We start from the raw sequence: 22,774 nt of genomic DNA on the forward strand, positions 1-22,774 counted from the left end.
AAGATCTAGACACAACCTCAGGAGAATATATTTCCATAAGAACAAGATACTTGATTAAGGTAAGAAACAGCAAATGTAAGAAATGCAAAAGAGGTCAAGCTACAACTTTGAAGACTGAAATAAACAATCTGGACATACAAACTAAACATATTGTGAAACAAGATCATGAAAAATGTGAAGAAAATTTGTATAAAGATGTTGAGCATAATAAGAAATCAATTTGAAGTAGCTAACTTCATTTGTGCAGCAACCTATGGGTATCGGATCCGACTTCGGATCCGAGCCGGCAGTTTTCAACAGCTTAGATCCGAGCTCCTAGCTCCTCCCCCTACCTATAAACCCCTGCCAACCCTGACTGACCTCAGATCTAGTTTGCCGCGCTTGTCGTCAGCAGCTGGGTTTTCGAGCTCCAGGCTTGGTCATATGGTTTGTGAGAAAAAACAGAAAAATGTATTCTTTTTCTATCCCTTTGGTGTGAGTGTTGTGTGTTTAGATCCCTTTGATATGTAAACCCTAGTTTTTAACTCTTACTTTAGTTATAATTTTCCCTCCCTCTCCCTCGCTGGTTCGTCAGGGTCTGTGTGCATGTGTTGGGGCCTAACGAGTGTGTCCTCCTTAGCTTAAAATGTCTGAGGCCCCAAAACCAATCTTCTCCAAATGCACCGAGTGTGGCAATAAGCTTTCACTGGCTGATGGCCACACTCAGTGTGTTCTGTGCCTTTGGGTTGGACACCTTTCCTCTGGGTGTTCCATCTGTGTGGCGTTCAACCCCAGGGCACTTAAGGACCGGAGATCCAAGCTGATCCTGGCGGGTCTCTTGCCCCCGGATTCGGCTTCGGCCTCCGATCCTACCGTGGCTTCCACCTCGGCTTCGGCGGTGGCCACTCCTGCCTCTCTCCCTCCGGCCGGGACTCAACCTCCCGCTGTAGGCCCGGAGGAGAGGGAGGCCAGGAAAGACAAAAGGAGGGAGAAGCACCACAAGCGAAGGGCCGAGGCCTCCGTGTCGGCCCCCACCGGCTAAGTGGTCTTCTCCCTCCAGAGCTTCTCGGTCTCCTCCCTCTCGGATCTGGTATCCCTGTTTTTCACGGGTCCTGAGGAGGAGGAGACCCGATCTCCTTCAAGGTCATCGAGGCGGCACTCCCGACCCGCCTTGGTGACCTCGTCGAGATCCACCCGCAGCCTTTCCGATGTGGATTTGGACCGGATGATGCGAAGGTTCCTCCAGGCCCAACTGCAGGTGGGAGTGCTCCTGTCTCTCTCTCCCCCCCCTTCGGGGGGGAGCTTGACCCCTTTCTTTGCCCAGATAGCTCCATCTCTGTCCTGCTTCCCGGGTTCGGAGCCTTCGGAGCCAGGCAGCCTTGGAACCGGGAGTGGGTCGACACTGACAGTCTTGGGTACTTCGGCGCCGACGCTTCCCTCGAGCCTGTCGGGTCCGTTTTTGTCAGATCCAAGCGGATCTGAGGGTTTCAGTATGCCTTCGGCGCCATCCAGGTCAGAGCATACTGGTCCGTCAGATCCGAATGCTTCGGCGCCGGCCCCGGTCCGCCTGTCGGATCCGAATGAGGGTCTGCTCTCGGTTCCCAGAGAGAGCGTCTCTCCCTCGGCGTTCAACGTGGTGGTGAGGGCTCTGTCGACTGCTTCCAGGCCTCCGGTCCTTGCCACGGCTCCACCCCGCACTCCTTCTCTGTTGGGTCCGACTTCCATCACCCGGCCCCAGGGACAGCCTACTTCAATGTCCCAGGTCGTTCCCTTGGAACAGGATGTTGCTGGTGAGGCCTCCTCGGACAGCCCCCCCCTGAGGAGATCCCCCACAAGCGTTAGTGCAAGAGGAGGCACGTGGACTCCCCTGAGTCCTTGACTGAAGACACGGATTTGGAGGAAGGGGAAGGCTTCCCAAGGTCGCCCCTCGAGGATGTCTCCTTTGGAGACATCATGGAAATGCTCAGGATCAGAGGCGGGTGGTCTGCCCCAAAGCCGACCTCGGACGAGTCCGTGTTCCTAGAGGCGTTTGAAGCAGGCCCTTCTACCTCTTGGGTGTCCCCTCAGGCCGACCCCCTGGTGGACCTGATTACCACCAGGGCGTGGAAGGAGCCAGACACTGTGGAGCCAGTCCCGAAGTGCCCTGACAGGATCCTCAGTCCCCCTGCGGATAGGCCCCATTGGAGCAAGAGTCCCCCAGTAGATGCCATGTTGGTGGCGGCGGCCACTAAGAGGGAACTAGCTCGAGAGCCCCTCGGTCCACTCCACGGGCAAGGAGTCCCGATCGCTGGACTGCTTAGGGAAGCAGGTGTTTAGTTCAGCGTCCTTCTCGGTTAGGTCTCTGAACTATATGGCACACATTATTCGACTGCAGCGGGATCTCATTAAGCAATACGCTGCGTCGCCCACAGAGTCCATGTCGGCGGAGGACAGACAGATGTACTCCACCCATATGGCCACTCTTAGGTCCATTTCCAATACCTCTATGCGGCTACTATCCCATGCCACGGAGGGAGCCGCTAGAGCCTGCGGAGCAGGCCTCATCATGCGGCGTCAGGCCTGGCTCCGGCATTGTGATTTCGCGGAACCCTTTAAGGCGTCGTTTGCAAATGCCCCTTTTGATGGTTCTACCCTATTTGGGAAGACTGTTCGCGACACCTTGGTTCAGAGCGAAAAGGACGGGAAGACATTGTCTGCCGTCGGAGTCCGCTCCTCTGCTCCCCAGAGGGCCTTCTCCAAGAACCAAAAGGGACAGAAGAAGATGTGGTTCCGGAAGTCGCAACAGTCCCAGTCCGCTCCGGATCCCCAGTCCTTCCACGGCAGAGGAGGACAGGGAGGACGCCGCCCTAGAGGCAGAGGGGGCCCAAAGAATTTTGGGTCCAGAGAACCCTTTTCTGATTGGCCCACGCAGCAGCCCTGAGGGGTTACCCGACTGCTCCACTCTGGAGGCAGTCGGGGGACGTTTCTCGAGGCACTTGGCAGCTTGGGAGTCCATCACAGCAGACCACTGAGTGCTTTGCATCATATCCAGAAGTTACCAGATTCCCTTCTCTTACCCCCCATTCTTCCCCAACCACCTCACCGATGTCCCACCCGATCAGAGGGAGGTGGCAGCTGCAGAAATTCAGCAGCTCCTAGAAAAAAGAGCCATCCAACATGTCCCCCCAGACCAGCTCAGATCGGGTTATTACTCCAGGTTCTTTTTGGTGCCAAAAAAGACTGGGGACTTAAGGCCAATCCTCGATCTCTCCCTCTTGAACCTGTCAGTAACCAAAGAGAAGTTCTGGATGGTCACTCTTCAATCCATTCTCCCCCTATTACGGGAGAATGATTGGATGTGCTCTATAGACCTCAAGGATGCATACTACCACATTCTCATGGACATACAATCCAGGAGGTTTCTTTGCTTCTGGCTAGGAGGAAGTCATTACTAAGTCAGGGCTCTCCCCTTTGGTATCACCTCAGCCCCCAGGGTGTTCACCAAAGTGTTAGCAGTGATAGCGGCCCACCTGAGGCTCCAAGGAATTCAGGTTTTTCCGTACCTGGACGACTAGCTCCTGACCGCCCCGACAAGGCATCTACTCTGCACAGCCAGGAACTATTTTCTTCGCCTTGCTCCCTGGCTAGGGATCACAATAAATATGGACAAATCTTCTCTCACCCCGACTCGAGTCATAGATTTTATCGGGGCCAGGTTAAACACAATCAATCTTGTAGCCTTCTTAACCCCAGAACGACTTCGAACCCTGAGGCTTCATGTGCGGGCCATCCTTCTATCTTCAGCTCCTCCTGCAGAATTGGTCCTGAGGGCTCTAGGCTCAATGGCAGTAGCAATCAACTTATTGCCAATGGCACGTCTGAACATGAGGGTCTTGCAATGGACTCTCCAAGTCCAGTGGTCTTTTCGTCACTACCCTCTGAGTCATCCCATTCCCCTCAGCAGGGCTTGCAAGAGGGCTCTCGTATGGTGGCTGCAATCTCCGGACCTCCACATGAGACGCCCCTTCTCTATGGCCCCTCCCCTTGCCACGGTGACCACGGACGCCTCTCGCCTCGGGTGGGGGGGGGGCACTCTTCGGGCAGGACTGTCCAAGGCACATGGAACAACACGGAGACGTCTTTGCATATCAGTGTCCTAGAGATGAGGGCAGTGCTGTTAGCATTGCGAGCACTTCAGGACCTTCTTCCTGTAGGGACGATTGCGATCCAGACGAACAGCATGTCAGTTGTCTGGTACATCAACAAACGGGGGGGAACCAGGTCTTACCCACTCTGTCGAGAGGCCATGAGAGTGTGGGAATGGGCGATCTCCACCAACCGTTTTCTCTTTGCAACGCACATTCCGGGACGGTCCAACATCCTGGCGGACAGACTCAGTTGCACCATCCTTTCCCCTTATGAGTGGTCTCTCAATCCGCAAGTAGCGAATCAGATTTTTGCCAAGTGGGGGCAGCCCTGTTGCAATCTTTTCGCCTCTCCTTCAAACACCAAATGCAACAGCTATTTCGCTTTAATTCCCCAAGTTGGGGAATCCCTGAGAGATGCTCTGGTGCATGCTTGGCCTCCAGGTCTGCTTTATGCTTATCCACCTCTCCCCCTGATGCTAAAGTTTCTACAGAAAGCCAGTCGGATGGGGAGCAGGAATTATCCTCATTGCCCCATTCTGGCCGCGTCAAACCTGGTTTCCTTATCTTTGGTCTCATCTGGTGAATCCTCCTTGGATTCTAGATCCCCTCCCAGATCTGATTTCCCACCCTCTGGGTCTCCCAATCCCGAACCTGGTCAGTCTCAAGCTCACAGCTTGGCTGCTCCAGTTTCACTCGTAGCTAGGACTCCCGGCATCTCTTCCCCAGTCAAAGCTTTTCTAGTAGCAGCCCACAAACCTTCTACTAGGAAGATTTACAGTAGCAAATGGAAACATTTCTCTATTTGGGCGGAACGTCAAAACTTGGATCCCTTCACAGCTCCCTTACCTGCTGTGTTAGACTTCTTATCAGGACTGTTTCACCATGGGGCTAGCTGTTCCACCTTCAAGGTTCAACTAGCAGCTATCTCACTACCATGTCTGACATGATCTGCGTCCCTTGATCACTTCAAAACTGTAAAAGACCTTTCTGAAGGGGCACCTTCCTGCTCAGACCTCCGGTAAAAGAAGTGGTACCTCCGTGGGATTTGATGTTAGTGCTTCAGGCCTTGACAGTTTCCCCCTTTGAGCCTGCAGCTTCAGTGGATCTCAAGTATTTGTCTTGGAAGACGGACTTTCTCGTCGCCATCACTTCGACTAGAAGAGTTTCTGAAATTCAAGCCCTTTGTGTGAAACCCCCGTATCTAACCTTCCACAAGGATAGAGTTTACTTCAGGACCAATCCCTCTTTTCTCCCTAAGATTGCTTCCGAGTCAAGTATCAATCAGTCCACTAACCTGCCAGTTTTCTTTCCCAGTTATCAGAACAAAGGGGAATACAAACTACACCTTTTGGATGTACATAGACAACTTCGATTTTATATTCACAGGACATCTGGTCATAGGCAATCCGACCAGTTGTTCGTCTCCTTTGCCAAAATGAATTTGGGTAAATCAGTATCTAAAGTCACATTGTCTCGATGGATCTCGCAATGTATTCTTTTGGCTTATGAAAGTTCTGGTAGGCCCGCACCTCAGGGAGTCCGTGCCCACTCTACCCGATCTATGTCTACCTCTGCTGCCTTTAGATCCAGGGTATCCTTAGATGATATTTCTTCGGCTGCCACTTGGGCCTCATCTCATACCTTTATCAACCATTATAAGCTATATATTATCTCCAGAAGGAGAGCATCCTTTGGCTCTGCAGTGCTCCAGAACATCCTTCCATGATGGCCACCCAAGGTTCAGGTAGCTGGGGACTATGTCCCATAGGTTGCTGCACAAATGAAGTTAGCTACTTCAGATTGAGAAGTTATGTACTCGCCATAACGTTCCATCTGAGTAGATAAACTTCATTTGTCAGCAACCGTTCCCCCCTCCTTTCCCCTGACCTTTGATTGTTCACATTTGTTGTCTTCAGAGATGGTCTTTGAAATTGATCAATCTTTAGCAGTTGCTGCTTTGGGGGCAAACTTGATCTGAGGTCAGTCAGGGTTGGCAGGGGTTTATGGGTAGGGGGAGGAGCTAGGAGCTCGGATCTAAGCTGTTGAAAACTGCCGGCTCGGATCCGATACCCATAGGTTGCTGACAAATGATGTTTATCTACTCAGATGGAACGTTATGGTGAGTACATAACTTCTTATTTTATTGATACGTAAGATGAGATGTGGAAGTAATAAAAGCATTAAATTGATAAACTGTGTAGATTCTAAAATTTATTCTCAGGCACAATGGATTAAAAATATATTTAGAAAATCTTATGCAAAACAGTTTGGCTTCACAAGAATGATAAATTGTCCTAGTGGCATCCAGGTAACCTCATATACTAAAAACAAGTACGATTATATTGAAAAATAACAATGCAAACTGGATCCAAACAAAGCACATAGAGAAGACAGAGTTAGTAATAATGACCCGTGAATACTTCAACAAGAAATGGGGAGATTCCTCAAGATTGGAGACATGCGCTTGTTAAATCTGTCTTTAAGGCCTGTAAGTTTAATTTCACGTTGTAGAAAAATAATGGAGGGTAATATTAGACAAGTTATTGTCAGAATTGGAAAGGTTCAGACTTGAAACCATATATCAGAATGCCTATGCTGAAAATAGATTTATTACCACCTGTAACATGATATAACAGTATAATAACTATGAATGAAAAATTGTGCAATGATATAATTTATATAGATTTAACTTCAGCATTTGACAGGCTCCTACATAAAAAAATTAATCACTAAATTAGAGCAATTAAGTATTGATGCACTCTTGAAAAGTTGGATAGCTGCATGGCTTAGAAGTGGCAAGTATCATACAGCAACTGGACAGGTGAAATTTGAGGTTGCAGTTAGTGTCCCACAGGGCTCTGTCCTATGCCCATACTTATTTAGATTGTATCTTTCAGATGTGTCTTTTTCATCTGAGGTGTTTTACAGTCTGTATGCAGATGTCTTGAAAATGGTTAAACTGATTACATATGTTACATACAGGATATGCCTGCAAAATAACTTGACTAAATTGACCATTTGGACACAGGAGAATAATAATACTGATAAGTACATCAAAGACTATTCTTATGAGATTTGGGGTGCATAAAATGAAAGGTGAATATTTAATACAGCACACAGTGATTGAAACTGTATATTCATTTAAGGACCTGTATATATGGGTAGAGCCAACTTCTAATCATATCAGTTGTTTAGTGATAGTTATAGAACTATAGGTTGTATAAAAAGTTTTATAAAGTCTAGGAACTCAGAAATGATGAAGTCATTGTTTAAGTTACATTAGACTCAAACTTGAGTATGGAATAGCAAAGAGGAGAACTTATTCAGGTATATAGGGCATTTAGAGACTGTGTCTGGAAATGTTTGGGGTTATCAAAAAGTACTAGAGAACCATCAGGCAACCTATGTAGAAGTTTCTGTAGGAATGAGAAGTGTACTAATTGGTTTTCTGAGAGAGCAGCTGGAGCATGTAAATTGCATTAAAGCAAGCACTAGTTTAGATATTTTTAAGAACAGCCTGGTCACTTAATATGGGAATAACTGTTCTGGTATCTTGACAGACTAAAAGGGCATTAATGCCCATGCTTGAAATATATGTATGCCCTTTATCAGTTATTGCACAGTATTTCAGGTTGGTGAGTTAAAAATGGCGTTGCTTTAAACATTAGTAAAATGAAGCATGTTCTATAATTGGGAATCTGTGCCATGCAATTGGTGCAAAAAAGAATGGAATTAACAACTACAGGGACTTAGTGTATAGTCATGGATGAAGTGTTAAATTTTCTGAAAATTTGTGTAGTAGTAATCATTCCGTGGGTTGTCTGTGTAGGTGTTTAAAGTCCACCCCCCCCCCCAAAGTTATATTCAACCTATATTGCTCCTAAAGTGATACAGACTGGGGTTTTAGTGGTATCGTTCATCTTTTGTACATTACTTATATAAAAACAAACTAGAATGCATGGAAGGATTTATCACAAAATTAAACAACATGAACAAAACTTGGCAGTGATGGTTTCATTTGTTTTATCTTCCCTTGGTATGTTGGAGAAATCTGATTCAAGGTTTTGAAGCTACTTGTGTTCCCTATCTGCTTGAATGTATAAGGCTTAGTGGAAACAGGCGGACAACAGAGTTTAAATTAGGATGGTGAGCAGAAACGAGCAATGTACTTTATAGGTTCATGTGTGTCTACTAGGGTAATGACCTCTGGGACCTTTATAAGCCTAGCCGAGCATCCCAGTTGTGTTTCACAGGTTTATGTGCCTTAGAGTTTGTTTAAGGGGTACATGTAAGCTAAGGGCAAGATTTACAGGCTGCCTCTGTCCATTAGAGACATAGGTGCTTGACCCAGGGTGTATTTCCGATTTCCCATCCACTGGTCTGTGTTTCTGTTGGATAGGGATAGGGAAGCGCTCTGCTTCACTTGGATGGGAAGCCTATTTCAGAAAAGGGGAATTCTGTGAGGCACATACCTGCCACTCCAGTGTATCCTGTTTGTTATAAGCAAAGTTTAAATCCCAAGATCGAGTAATTCTAATGCCATTTTTTTTGTGGATATGCAGAGCATCCATCAGAGTAGGATCCAATGATTCTTTAAAAAAAATCTAAGCTTGTTTCCTGTCTTTCCTGTAAGTAGTCTAGTCCAGGTACAGATTTTCTGTATCCAGGACTGTTTGCAAGTTTCTGAGCCCCCAAGCCATTCTGTGTTGGAGGGAAGCCTTCTAGCTTATCACTGGAAGTGGTAAGGACTAGGCAGCTTATCTTAAAAAAGCAAAAAAAAAAACAAAAACAAAAAAAAACACACTATGCATCGCAGCTTAGCTAGGGTTAAACTATTCCTGGTGCCATAAAGTCTGTTCTATGAATCTTCCCTCAGAACTACCCAGTTTTTTAGTTTTAGCAATCAAATCTGTTTCTTTGCACTTGTTCAGAACTCTTTGTAAGCACTAAATAAGCTAGAAATTACTACAGCACTCAACTTTCCTCAGTTGTCCAGAGGAAAACAGTTTTTAAGTACTTAATAAATAAGCACCTATCCAGGCATGTGTAAGGGTCAGCTCCCGGTGTTTTCTCATGTCTACCTGATGAATCTGGGCATCTTGGGGCAATGCAGCAGTTGCCTCATGTACACAGACAACCCTCTCCTCTTACCACCCAGCACTACAACTTGTGAGAGATGCACTTATTTAGCCAAACTGGAAGCAAAGCTCCCTTCACCCAAGACTGGACTAGACAGTCAAGAGGAGAAGGTAAACAATTGCACCACACCACACTCATCACATAGTCCCTCAAAACCTACACCACCAAAACACACACATAGAAACAGAAAAAATACACACTTACATTTGCGGAGGTTCTCAATAAAAATCTGCCCAAGCAACAGGGACCTTCAAAGCCGAAACACAAGCAGCCTCCACCCCCCCCCCCAATACAACCCAAATGACACATAGCTCACAAACTCAGTGTGCCACTCAACCACAGCCCATAAGGCACAACAACGTACCTAACACTCTAGTCATAGGTGACTATGGTCAGGCACACTGATGTTCCACTCACCAGGCTAAACAAGCAGAAAGTTACTGTCAGATGTCTGTCAGGTGCCAGGATCAGCCACATAACGCACTCACTCAGGTCATTCCACAACAAGTACAAATATGACTCTGTTACTGTCCATGTTGGTGTGAATGATCTGAGAAGTACCTCCCTGGACTACATGAAAAGAGACGTGGAGGAGCGGTCCGATCTTTTAGCCCTGAGTGGCATCCTGCCATCACCCAGAATGATACCACAGTAAAGGACAAAATTATTGACTTCAACAATTGGCTAAGCTACTGGTGTCATTCTAAGGGGATCCAGTATCTGTCTGCTGGGATGACATGATCAACAGACCACAATGCTTTGCCAGAGATGGCCTGCACCTTTCGCCCTTGGGATTCCGGATACTGGCTAAGGCTCTTGACACCCCTATAGTGCCTTTTTAGGCAAGGTTCAAATGACAAATTCATCACCGTAACTGGTACAAGCAAGCAAAATCTGAGGGTAATGCTACTCAGTGCTAGAAGTCTAAACCTCAAAATGCACTCACTCGAGGGACTCCTTAACATGGAGAACATCGACATCTGTTCAGTGACAGAAACCTGGTTCAAGGCTCCAGAGAGCACCCCTGCATTACCAGGCTGTAATTCATACCACACCTTTCAGCCACCTAACCTAGATCAAAACACTAAAGGTGGAGGCGTGTCCATATTCATTAAGGATATCCACACCTCCAGGCTAGTTGCTTAGCATAATGCATCAGAGATTATCCAAGTGCAACTAACTCTGGGCAAGGCCGCAATCCAAATTGTAGCTTGCTACAGATCCCTCACCATGCCCCAGGATTACCACTCCTGTTTTCTTGTTACACTGGAAAACATTAGGGTACAATGTAACACCCTAATAATGGGCAGTTTCAAGTACCCCACCATTAACTGGGAAAACTACTCATGTACCAACTCTTTTGCTCAACGTTTTCTGGAATTCATAAATTCCAACGCCTTGGATCAACGTATCCACACCCCCACCAGGGGCAACAGTATCCTAGACCTGGTCATTACCAGCATGGGCAACCGGTGTTCCCCACCAGAGATCAATTCCTCGTTGGTCACATCCGACCACAAGTTAATCACCCTAGACTTCCACATCCCGTCCCCAGCCCCCCGTTAGGGAAACCACCGTAAAAAATTTCTCCAAAGCCAACTTCTCGCTTCTTAAGACAGAAGTGGCAAACTTCACAACACCCATGCAAATGGACAGTAGAGGTACGACTGCTGAATCCTACAAAAATGCACTTTATAAGCACTTACATAAGTGCATGCATCGTGCAATCCCTAACAGAACCAAGATGCTATCCTCCAAAAAAAGGACGTCAATCCGGTGGTCCCCTGCCATAGACCAACTTTACAACCAAAGAAAGAAACTGTTGCTATAAAGAGTAAAATCTCATAATTGGGGAACTCCCTGGTCAGCCTCAGTAAGATGCTGAGATCCATCATAAAATCCTCCAAAGCTAGTTATGAAAACAAAATCGCCACTGATTCTAAAGACAACCACAAAGTATCTATAGCTGTGTCAAGAATCTCAGTGGCAACACTTAGATCTGCTCTGAGTTACAGCACAATGGCACCAAATATACAGAACCAACTGATATTGCTAACATCCTGCCGATAGGTTCAGTGCTAACTTTACCCCCCTCTCACCCCCTAAAGGGTCCATCTCTATACCGGAAGAATGCAGAGTTCCTGTAATCATGGCTGCACAGGTAAAAACCACACTCTCCAAAGCTAAGAACACATCATCCATGGTACCTGACAACATCACAGGCTACATTCTACACGAACTACAGAATGAACTGGCACCCCACCTATGTACAATGTTCAATCATAGCCTTACCTCAGGCTTTGTGCCCACTGAATGGCACACAGTGACAGTCATTCCACTCCACAAAGGGGGATCCACCACGGATCCCGGGAACTACCGCCCCATAAGCCTGATGAACCTGGTCTGCAAGGCTATGGAACATATCATCATGGCACTTATAAACAAAGACATTGGTAATCTTCAAACTCTGGATCCCACCCAGTTCGGGTTTGTAAAAGGCAGATCATGTCTTCTAAACCTGATAGACTTCTTTGAAGCATTCACCAAAGCCGTAGATGAGGGTAAGGTGGTTCACACAGCCTATCTAGACCTCGCCTAAGCTTTCAACACCATCCCCCTCCTCTAGAATTATAGATAAGCTCACTAAACTAGGTATAAATCCCTGTCACTAGATGGGTTGTCAACTGGCTCACTGACAAAACCCACACTGTGAAAGTAGCAGACTCCAAATCTGACTTCAGACTAGTGACAATTGGAGTACCACAGGGTTCAGTCCTGGGACCTCTCCTGTTTGGTATCTACTTCTGTGAAGCACAGGCTAACACAGAAGGTCTTTGGCTAATGAAGTTCGCACATGACTGCAAACTAGGAGCCATAATAGAAACTCCTAACGATGTGAACATCCTACAAAAGGGCGTCACTGAGACAGATGCCTGGTGTCAAAGCCATGGCCTCAAGCTTAGTGCCAAAAAGTGCATCGTCATCCCTTTTGGTAAAAACTCTTTACCCATACACTACCATGTAGGTGGTAGTCTACTTAACACCGAAAGTGTGATAAGAGACCTTGGGACACAGGTGTACAATAGTCTCTCCTTTGATAATCACATCGGCACAGTAGTCAGGAAATCCTTCTACGTGGTACACCTCATCACAAAAGGTTTCTCATCCAGAAAAAAAAGAGGTTGTTGTTCCCCTCTACTCGTCACTCATTAGACCCATTGTAAAATACAGCACCCCTTTTGGTATGTACCTCACAAGACATCTACAACAACTGGAAAGGCTGAAGAAATACCTCACAAAGAGGATTACAAAGAGGATCACCAGCCTCAAACAAATGCCCTATGCAGACCATCTCAAAAAACTTCAGCTTTACTCCGTTGCATATCGCCTACTCAGAGGCGATCTCTGCCTAACATACAAAGCTATGTCAAACCCAGAAATGTTGGACATGCTCCACTTAAAGAAATCCCAATCCCTCCGAGCTACACGCTCTAGGGACCTAAACTTTGTAACCACAATAAACAGAACATGCTGGAGGGATAGATTCCTGTCCCAGAGACTTCCCATACACTGGAACAAACTACTTATCTCTATCAAACAAAGCTCCTCATTAGCAGTCTTCAAGAAAAATCTTGATGATTGGATGGGAGATAGGAAATTCACCCTGGGATCACTTTTGTGGCTCTGCTCAACAGGGGCACAGGAAAATAATTTTCTTGGGAGGCGAAAGCCAGGATACCTTTTTGGCTAGGTTTATGTAGGCCCTAGGGCCAATAGCCTAGTACCTATCAATGAACCTTTATATGACAGGCATAGATTACCTTTTAGTAGTCTGTAGGAAGCAGAGTATAGAGGTAGGGATTTCAGGTGATCTGCATAGGACATGTTTTTTTAATAGAGTGGTAGATGATTTCTTTGGGATCAACTGTTGTTCCACAAACTGAGAGGCAGATTTTTTTTTGTTCATTTCTGTTGGTTTACTGGGAGAGTCTGACTGGGTCAACTAGCCCCTTTTCAGAGGAAGCCCAGGTAGAAAATCTCCAAGTACAAGTACACAAATATATTGCAAAACATTTCAAACCTATTAGAGTTAACAAAAGTTAGTTACATTAACATTTGAAGGTTGCATAATAGGATAACTTATGAAAAACTGCAAAAGATATATACATTTCTAAAATGTCACAGAATAATGTCAGAAAAATACATATACAAATGACAGAGAACAAGATAAGTGGCTTTGTATCCTTTGATTTTTTTTTTTTTAACTTGGTTTAATTTGGACATACTGTCCTGCTCTGTTTTTTATCTTTGATAGTTCCAGATGTGATACCATTAGTTAATTTATTTTCTGCATGAAAGTTACGGTTTCATCACAGTTTGAGCAAAGAGTGAGCAGCCTGTCTGTCTTTTTCTTGCCCTGTCTTCTACAGAACCATAGCTGCTCTTTATACACTTGGAAGCCACCTTGCCCACAAAAAAGGGCCAGACATGAAAACACAGTAAGCTATATTACTATTTAGGTTGTATTGTAAGCTTCTGGAGGACACTTCCAAAACTTTGTCATGAGCAGGCATCCTTCCATTTCCTCTTGCTTTTCAGTGAAGCAGTGAAAGAATGTGCCTTTGTATACTGTTTTAGCAAGGCATTAGCACTATACTGAGCACAGCTTGCATCATCCCCACCAGGGAAGTCATAGTGATCCTTGTGCCTATGAGTGTGCATCAAACCCTCCCAGCTTCTTGGAGTGGCAGTTGACCATGCTGCTTAACTTCACCCCCCCCTTCTTGCTTGAAGTCTCATGTGCCAGGGCTGCTAATAGAGCCCTGGTCTCCTGGGATGCATTCGGGGCTCCATGTTTCTTTGTCAGAGAGTCAGGCAAAAGTTGAATTAGGTATCTTTCTTCCTTGCTGTGTTGACCACATTTAGAGACCAGCACTGTTTCTTATGGGTGATCAAAGGTCAGTGGCATGGCATTATTCCTGTGTGTTCTTTATCAGTACAGTTAACTAAATTCTTCTATCAAGCCTCCCATCTGGGGTACAGAATGAGGGGCTGCAGAGTTATTTCATTTGCAGCACATCTGAAAGATGTAATGATGGATATTCCCAGTTTTGCAGTTTGTTACAAACTCCATACGACTAATGAATAGTTATGTCAGTGTGTAGTTTCGCAATATTTTTTAGTAACTACAAGTATTTAAGTACTTTCTACTATTAATAAGTATTTAGGAAGTGTGATAGTTGAGTATTTCATATGGTAATATTAGCAATTTCTTTATTTTCCAAGCTTGTGATATATGCAGGCCCCAACACGAACAGCAGGAAGGTTGCTGAATATGGTGGCAATACCCTGGGATATGGCAGTCGAAGTGTCCTAGGAACTGGTTGGCCAAAAGACTTGGTTAAGGTATGGTATTTACCAGCAGCATATTTACTGTGTTGTATTTTTGAAGCTACTTTGTATTTTGAGTAAGAATGTGAATGAAGTTTGTGTTTTCTTGGGCCATGTTAAAATTTTGGCACAAGTCCTAGTATGAAAACTGAGATACTGCGTGGGGACTTCGTCCACAAAATGTTCTTACATGACCAAGCATCATTTTAATCCTTTCATTTTTCACATTGGCTTTGTTTATTCACCTTTGAAATTGTGTATAGAAGATTTATTCCAGGACCATAACTAGGTTATTTAACCTTTAAATATTTAACTTTTGTCAGCCCCTCTAAATAATTCTTGATACTTAACTTTCTTTGTTTATTTCTACCATATTTTTAAACTCCACTTTCATTTTATCCCATTCACTAACTATAGCTTTTGGAGTGCTTTCTATCTTCCCTAATAACTTCTGAACAATTTCCACTACCTAGTCCTTAAATTCCTCTCTTTTTAATGGGTAGGTAGAAAATGCCAGTGTCTCATCTTTACTTCATTAACTTGTATTTTTATCATAGTAATTATTGGCTAATAATCTGAAGTAGTTACTGAATGCATATCAAAGTTCTCAATTAAATGCCCTTGTCCCTGTAACATATACGTCCTATCTAGTCTAGCACTGTTATTGTACCTTGGGGAATAATAAGTAAATTCTCTCCATCCCTTCCCTAACCAAATATTTTCATGTATTTCTTCAGAAATTTACCCTCTTTTGTTAGTATTTTCCCTTCTAAGCCTCTCCACAAATGCACCCCCATTGTTGCTAATCAAATTCCAGTCCCCACCTGTAAGTAATATTTCCTGCTAAAGGTGATTAGTTAACAGTTTTAGGTTGAGTATAAGTACATAACAGTATAATCCTCCTCCCTTGCTAGTATCCCCTACTATCACAAATATGCCATTATTGTCTTTCTTCTATCACTTAGAATTCCTCTGGCAATTAATACAAATACCCCTCTTTTCCTTTGCCCTTGATATTCTACTCAATATCCATCCTGAATTCCTTAATCAAATTCACAGGCTCATTTCCTTCTAAATGTATATTTCCTGTAGCATTGGACCTTTTTGTCTATACCTGTGAGACCATTCACATCCCAAGATAATATGGAAAGTGCTGCCATGTAAGATAGTAAGTCAATATTCCCACCTATTATATATGACCACTTTTTAAATGCCTATTTCTGTCTTTTGTGGTACATACAGGGTTGGGAGGGTGGCCTAATGGTTAAGGTGTTTGCCTTACAAACACAAGGTGCAGGGTTTGAGTCTCACAAGTGATAATTGGCTAGGCTTAAAATGGCTCGCAAGGGCAGTTAGCCTAGTACTAACCTATGAACCTATGCAGCCACCAATGTTTGGCAGGTTAATGTTTCATACCAGTTTTTCTTAACATTGGAACCCATGTCACATTTTACAAGACTTTTTGTTTAAATAAAACCCTCAAACTAAAAACTGAACACACCCCCAGAATAGCACCATATCCTGTTATTACAATACAAATGTATAAAACTATGTATGTCTTCAAATAATGAAGTTTAACCTTCATAATAGGAATACCTGTCTGAAATAGACAGCTGCAAACACCAGCCATAATTTACCTAAAATTGAGGTTATCCTTGCCAAGACACATATTATTGTTTGCGTTTGTGCTTCTACTTAAACTAATCAATGTCTGTTCTTTTTATAGCTTTATTTTCCTCCCAGATGTGAAAAACAACTTGCATGCTTTCAGAAAACATTATTTTTTTAACCCTGAAGAAATTAGTGTCCTGGATTTTTATTGCCATATTATCAACTTGTCTCCCTGGAAATGTAAGGAAAAAATGTAGTTCTCAGGTGCAGGCTTCTAAAGACAAGCTAAAACATTTATTGCAAAACTTTTTGATATATTAAGTATTTTCTTATTACTTGTTTTCACTTAAAACCTTTTTTTAAGTTTAGCCAAGGGTCTTAATCCAGACATTCACTTATGCCAAAGTAAGAGAAAACATATCAGCTCTACATACATTGTCATCTGTATACTTTTGCACCCCATCCCCCACATCAACAATCCAAAGTTACAGCTTATTAACTTAAACATACTTTTGTCTATCCTTTTTTGTCGTTTTGCATTGTAATACCTATAAATGAGTGTAAGCAAGTTCAGTGTTTCCATTAGTTACATGACATTTTGCAGGGTCACCCTTCATATATTTACACATCTTTTGGAAGCATGTAAATGGCTTTCACATCAGCATGTGAGAATTACACAAGTGATGTGTGCTTTTTTTTTTTTGGGGGGGGGGGTGGGTACCACTTTCAGGTTACTACAGTCTGCCTTATTTCCCCTTCTTCAAGGGTCTCTACTGAGTTGCTAGACATAGACAGGGCTCTCCATCAGCATAATCTCATTTCTGTTTTGAGAGTTTCCATCATTTTTCCAAAGTAGCATTAGCAAGGGCTTTCGTTGCAGTTAGTTTTTGTCAGCTTTGTTTAAATAGCCCTTCCTTTTTTACTAATAGTGCATTTTCTTTATAGTGCAGTTTCACAATACAGTCCAAAGCCATGCTTTTCTTCCTTCAGAGAAGTCAAAAAGCCTCTGAGAGATGGTCTACTGCATTAAGTCAAAGATTTGATTTAATTTTTGGGCTTATGGTGATCACATTTCCATATGGCTTCATTTGTGGCTGTTGAAGTAGGTGATGTTCTTCGTGTTTCACTGTTGCAGTCACATTTGGGTCATTTGCTTACAGTAGCCCTCAGTCGGCCTGATTATCAAAGTCTTGGGTCCTGCGTCGGTTGCTGTCTCATCTTCTGTGACGTCATGTAGTCAGGGGTATAAAGTATACGGCCGATGGCATTACATCAGTCTTTCTTGCCATGTGGTGCCAGAAGCAGTTCACAAGTGCTGGTCGGCCGACTCCTGAAATTTTCGTTTTCGAGTTTCAGAACCAAAGTCTTCAACTAAAACTAAGTACCCCTTTGGGGAAACTTTTTCTTGCTCTAAACCGATGTCAGTAAAAGTCAATAATTGTATTTCTTGTGGAAAGCAAATACCTCATAAAGATTTTCATTGATACTGTATTCCTTGCCTAGGCCCTGACCACAATGTACCTCACTGTAGGTTTTGCGCCTTATTTAAGCAACGAACTATTTGTCATCAGTACATTTACGCTTCTAAATATGTTGGTACTCAGTTCAGTTATCCAGATATGTCTTCAGTAAGCCATCTGACTACCAACATTCCGAAAAAAATGCAAAGATAAAGACAGAGACAGGCCGCCTAGGTCTAAAGCTGCCGATGACGCTTCTCCTAAGCCAGTTGCCAGTTCGCCGGTATTCAGTGAGGCACTTTCGCAGCCCCTGATACCCGCTGCTTCAGATTTGCAGGCCTCTTCTGAGACCCATTCGGAGTCTGGTATGCCGCAAGAAGCTTCAACTGTGGAACCTGTGGATGTCTCTACCTTGGATGGGTTCGGAGCTGCTGTGCAGGCACTGGCTTCTGAATATGTATTCAGGCCTAATGACTTGCATATTAAACCAACGCCATCTTCTTTTTCAATGCCTAAAACTCGAACCATGCCTAGAAAACCGACGCCCAGACTGCATGGTCAGGCCTCTATGCCTAAAAAACAAATGATAAGAATGGCTGAAGACCTTATTACTTTAATCAGGGGAAGCCAACCTTCCCCCTCTGAGACACCTAGGACTGACTTTGCTTATGATACTTGTAACCAGGATTTTGAAATCTCTGTTTCCTCTGATGACCAGGATTTACCCTTATCTACCTATGAGGATTCTGATGCAGAGGACTCTATTCCCTCTGCCCCCCCCCCCCCCCCCGAGGATTTCTCTTTTGGTGAAACCTTGCATTCTCTTAGGGAGCTTTTTCGTTGGGAAAGCCAGGATTACTCTGATTCTAAAAAGAGGCTTAGGGGATTTCTTTCTCTTGCCCCAGCACAGGCCTTTAGCTATCCCTCCTGTATGTAGACATTGTTGATGATGCCTTTTCGGAATCTAGCTTGGCCCCCTGACTCCTTATCTCCTGCTCCCAGAAAACCTGATAGATATTACAGGGTTCCTGACTCTCACCAGTTACTTTTTAAAAATCCTACTGCGGATCCTGAGACCATTTCACAGGGACCCAAGGGCATTAATGCTACTACAGCCAAAAATTCTACCCCCTCTGATAGAGACTTCAGGGCACTGGATAGATTGGGTAAGAAGTTATACACGTCTCCAACCTTGGCCATTAGGGCCTTAAATTGCCAGTTTCATATTGTAAAGTATCAGCCGCATATTATTGGATTGCTTAAACAAAAAATGATGTTGATTCCTGATTGTGCTGAAAATAAGGATTTACACGATTTAATGCATTCTGCTGAACAGTTTGGAAAACATACTTTGCAATGCGGTTTTGATTCACTAGAGGCATCTTGCAGGGCTGCTGTTACTGGGTCTGTACTTAGAAGGCATGCTTGCCTTAAGGAGCAATCCTTGCCAGATCGTGTTAAAGCTAAATTGTTGGATGCTCCCTTAAATCAGGACCGCCTGTTTGGCATCAAAGCAGAAGTTCTTAAAAAGATGGAAGAAAAAGCTAAATCTATGTAAACTGTTAAAGATTTCCTACAAGTACAGCCTCCAAGATTTAGTAGGCATTGGCCTTCTAAGAATTGGTCCTTTCCTGCCTCTGCTAGGCTTTCTCAGTCCAAACCCAGAACCAGCAGACCACCCTGGTTTCAGTCTCAGGGTACACACAGGACCAAGCAGTGGGGGGCTCCCACTTCCAAATCAGGGAGTTATAAGACTCCACCTATGGTAAACTCTATCAATGACTTAACAGTAAAACTTCCAAGCACTTTCTCAACTGACTGCTCCTTTAGGGGGAAAGATTGCTCTGCAGGCAAAAAAACGGGAACTCATTACCCAGGACAAATGGGTTTTTAAATATAGTTTCCCCAAGGATACTGATTTCACTTCCACACGTTACCAACCCCAAATGGTTGGCCAGATCTACCCCCATATCAGTGGGCAGAGGCTATCTAAACTGTACCAGAAGAGGAAAAGGGACAAGGTTTCTACTCGAGACTTTTCCTGGTCCCCAGAAAAGACAACTCATGGCGTCCTATCCTGGACCTTTCTATCTTAAACACTTTTTTGGTGATTTTAAAATTGAAGATGCTAACTCTTCACCAGTTGCTTCCTATGCTAGGAAAAGATGCCTGGTTGGCAACACTGGATTTAAAGGAAGCTTACCTGTATATCCCAGTCAGGGAATGTTGCAGAAGATACCTACGCTTCAAAGCAGGCTACTTGCATTATCAGTTCTCTGCACTGCCCTTTGGTTTATCTGCTCCACCCAGGGTATTCCCAAAGTGCCTAGCTCCAGTCATTGCATTTTGCAGGCAAAGAAATATTCAGATGTACCCATACCTGGACGATTGTCTAATTCAGGCAGAAAGCCAGGACATACTTTTGAAGCATCTGGCATTTGTACAGAAGGTGCTAACTTGTCTGGGGTACACCATAAATGAAAAGAAATCACAGCTGGTACCCTGTCAACAAATTATATTCCTGGGACCAAACTTGAACACAACTTCCCAGATGGCTTTCCTCACGCCAGAGAAACAAATTCATCTGACAACTTACTTCAAACTAGTGGCCAAAAAAAAACCCCTGCTGTCTGCAAGGCAAATACTGCAAGCCTTTGGGTTCATGGCCTCCTGCATTCTTCTAATTCCATATGCAAGACTGCCTATGAGGAAACTACAGTGGTATCTAAAAAGCCTATGGTGTCAACATTCTCAGGATCTAGAAGAAATGATTCCTATTATACCTTGCCTATGCCTAGAATTCCTTTGGTGGGCAGAGGCCTGCCACCAAAACAAGGGGCCTACCTTTCACACCACCCCTTGCCGCCCAAACCCTAACAACAGATGCATCAGACTATGTATGGGGGGGCTCAGCTGGCAGGGAAGTGCATTCAGGGCAAATGGAACCCAAGTCAAATGCACCTGCATATCAATCAGAAAGAAATGTTAGCTGTACAGAATGCTCTGACAGCCTTCAAGGACCACATTCTTCCAGGACACCTTTTGGTAAAGACTGACAACACCACTGTTATGTAGTACATAAACAAGCAGGGTGGTACACATTCTTACCCCCTCTGCAGACTAGCCATGGCATTGTGGAGCACAGCCTTGAGCTACTAAGTGAACCTACAAGCTCAGTTCTTGCCAGAAAAATTAAATACACTGGCAGACGGACTAAGCAGAAACCTCATGGACCCACACGAGTGGAAACTGGAACCAAGGATTTTCAACATGTTGACAAGTAAATGGGGGAGCCCAGATGTAGACCTATTTGCCCCTAACCAGAACTGCCAATTGGACAAATTTTGCACAAGGACTCCCCACAAGCAAGCTTGGAAAGTGGATGCTCTGTCCTTCAGCTGGAAAAACCTATCACTATGCCTTCCCCCCTCTGCCTTCCAAAGTACTACTAAAATTCAAACAGGACAAACCAAGGATGATTTTGATTGCTCCAGACTGGCCACGACAACACTGGTACCTCCTCCTGCGCAGTGTGTCACTGTTATCCCCATGGCACCTGCCTCAGACTCCTTCCCTGTTGTCTCAGCAGGAGAACCAGATTCTGCACCCTCAGCTTCTAACACTGAACCTTGCAGTCTGGCTAATTACATAATCTTTCCTCTATCATTCCTCAGTAAACCTGTGAGGGATATCATTTTAGAGGCAAGGAGGCCTAGTAACTAGAAAATCTTATGCTGAAAAATGGAAAAGATTTTGTGCCTGGAACCAATCTCAAAGGATGAGCGAGCACAGCAGCACCCAATTTACCTCAGATTTTACAATACTTAACTGAGATGCTTCACAAGGGCCTGTCGTTTTCCTCCATTAAAATCAACGCCTCAGCCATTTCAGCTCATTATAGCACAGAACCTCCCCTCTTCTCTCATCCACTGCTCAAGCAGTTCCTCAGAGGGGCCAAAAATTTGAGACCTCCCAGGAGAGCTCCAACCTCAGCCTGGGACCTTAACTTTGTTTTGGAGAAACTCACTCTACCTCCTTTCGAGCCAGCTGCTACTGCAGACTTAAAATTTCTTTCTTGGAAAACAGCTTTCCTTTTAGCAATCACTTCAGCTAGAAGCGTATCTGAATTACAGGCCCTTATGGCAGTGGAGCCTTTCATCATCTTTCATGCGGACAGGGTGTCCCTCAGAACCAATCCATCCTTCATGCCCAAGGTGGTATCCAGTGTGGCTTTAATCAGTCTATTCATTTGCCAACCTTCTTTCCCGATCCACAGAACAAAGGGGAATGGATACTGCATTCCTTAAATGTGCACAGACGACTTAGATTCTACTTGGACAGGACTAAACCTCAAAGGAAATCTGAACAACTGCTGGTGGCATTTGCTGCAGGGGCAGAGGGGAAGGCTATTTCAAAGCAACCATTTCTAAATGGATAGGCCATTGCATTCATTTCTGCTATAAGCACCATGGAAAACCTATCACTTAGGGGATCAGACCTCACTCCACCAGGGCTACATCTACATCTACAGCCTTTCTCTGAGGCGTCCCTACCAGGGACATCCTAGAAGCTGCTGCCTGGAGCTCTGTGCATACTTTCACCAAGCATATTATCATTTGCCTATTTTCTCTAAATCCAGAGCTGGCTTTGCCACTGCAGTCTTACAGGGCCTTATAGCTGGTCCTAATGCTATCTGAATTCCTCCTCGCAACCATAGCTTTGGGAATCTACCCAAATGTAATGACTGCAACAGTGAAACACGAAGAACATAGTACAGTTGTGTACACTTACCATAAATGTAGATGTTCGACTGTATTCACTGTTGCAGTCCTGATTACCCTCCCTCCAGCTCCCTAACTTCTTTTGGCTATACCTCTGCTTTCCTTTACTATGCTTAAAAGCCTTTTTGGTGTATTTATTTATTTTATTTATTTATTTTACATTTGTTGACCGGGCTAGTCCAACTGGATATATTTCCATTTTCAGCAGAGGCCCGGGGAGAAAAGCTCCACATTTAGACAAAGGAGATACATCATGAGCACAAATGTCATAATACACATTATTACC

General features: G+C 44.4%; 1 protein-coding gene across 2 annotated transcripts in view; it reads left to right on the plus strand.

The window, feature by feature from the left end:
* HECTD4 (HECT domain E3 ubiquitin protein ligase 4) overlaps positions 1–22,774 on the plus strand; it is a 5,422,508-nt gene that overhangs the window by 2,121,764 nt on the left and 3,277,970 nt on the right. For both annotated transcript variants that reach the window (XM_044068422.1, XM_044068423.1), the window contains exon 22: positions 14,532–14,651. In XM_044068422.1, the coding sequence (XP_043924357.1) occupies positions 14,532–14,651 (120 nt within the window). The remainder of the gene's footprint in view (positions 1–14,531; positions 14,652–22,774) is intronic.

This window comes from Protopterus annectens, chromosome 4.part0 (assembly GCF_019279795.1).
Source record: "Protopterus annectens isolate FY-2018-M chromosome 4.part0, PAN1.0, whole genome shotgun sequence".
Lineage (NCBI taxonomy): Eukaryota > Metazoa > Chordata > Ceratodontiformes > Protopteridae > Protopterus > Protopterus annectens.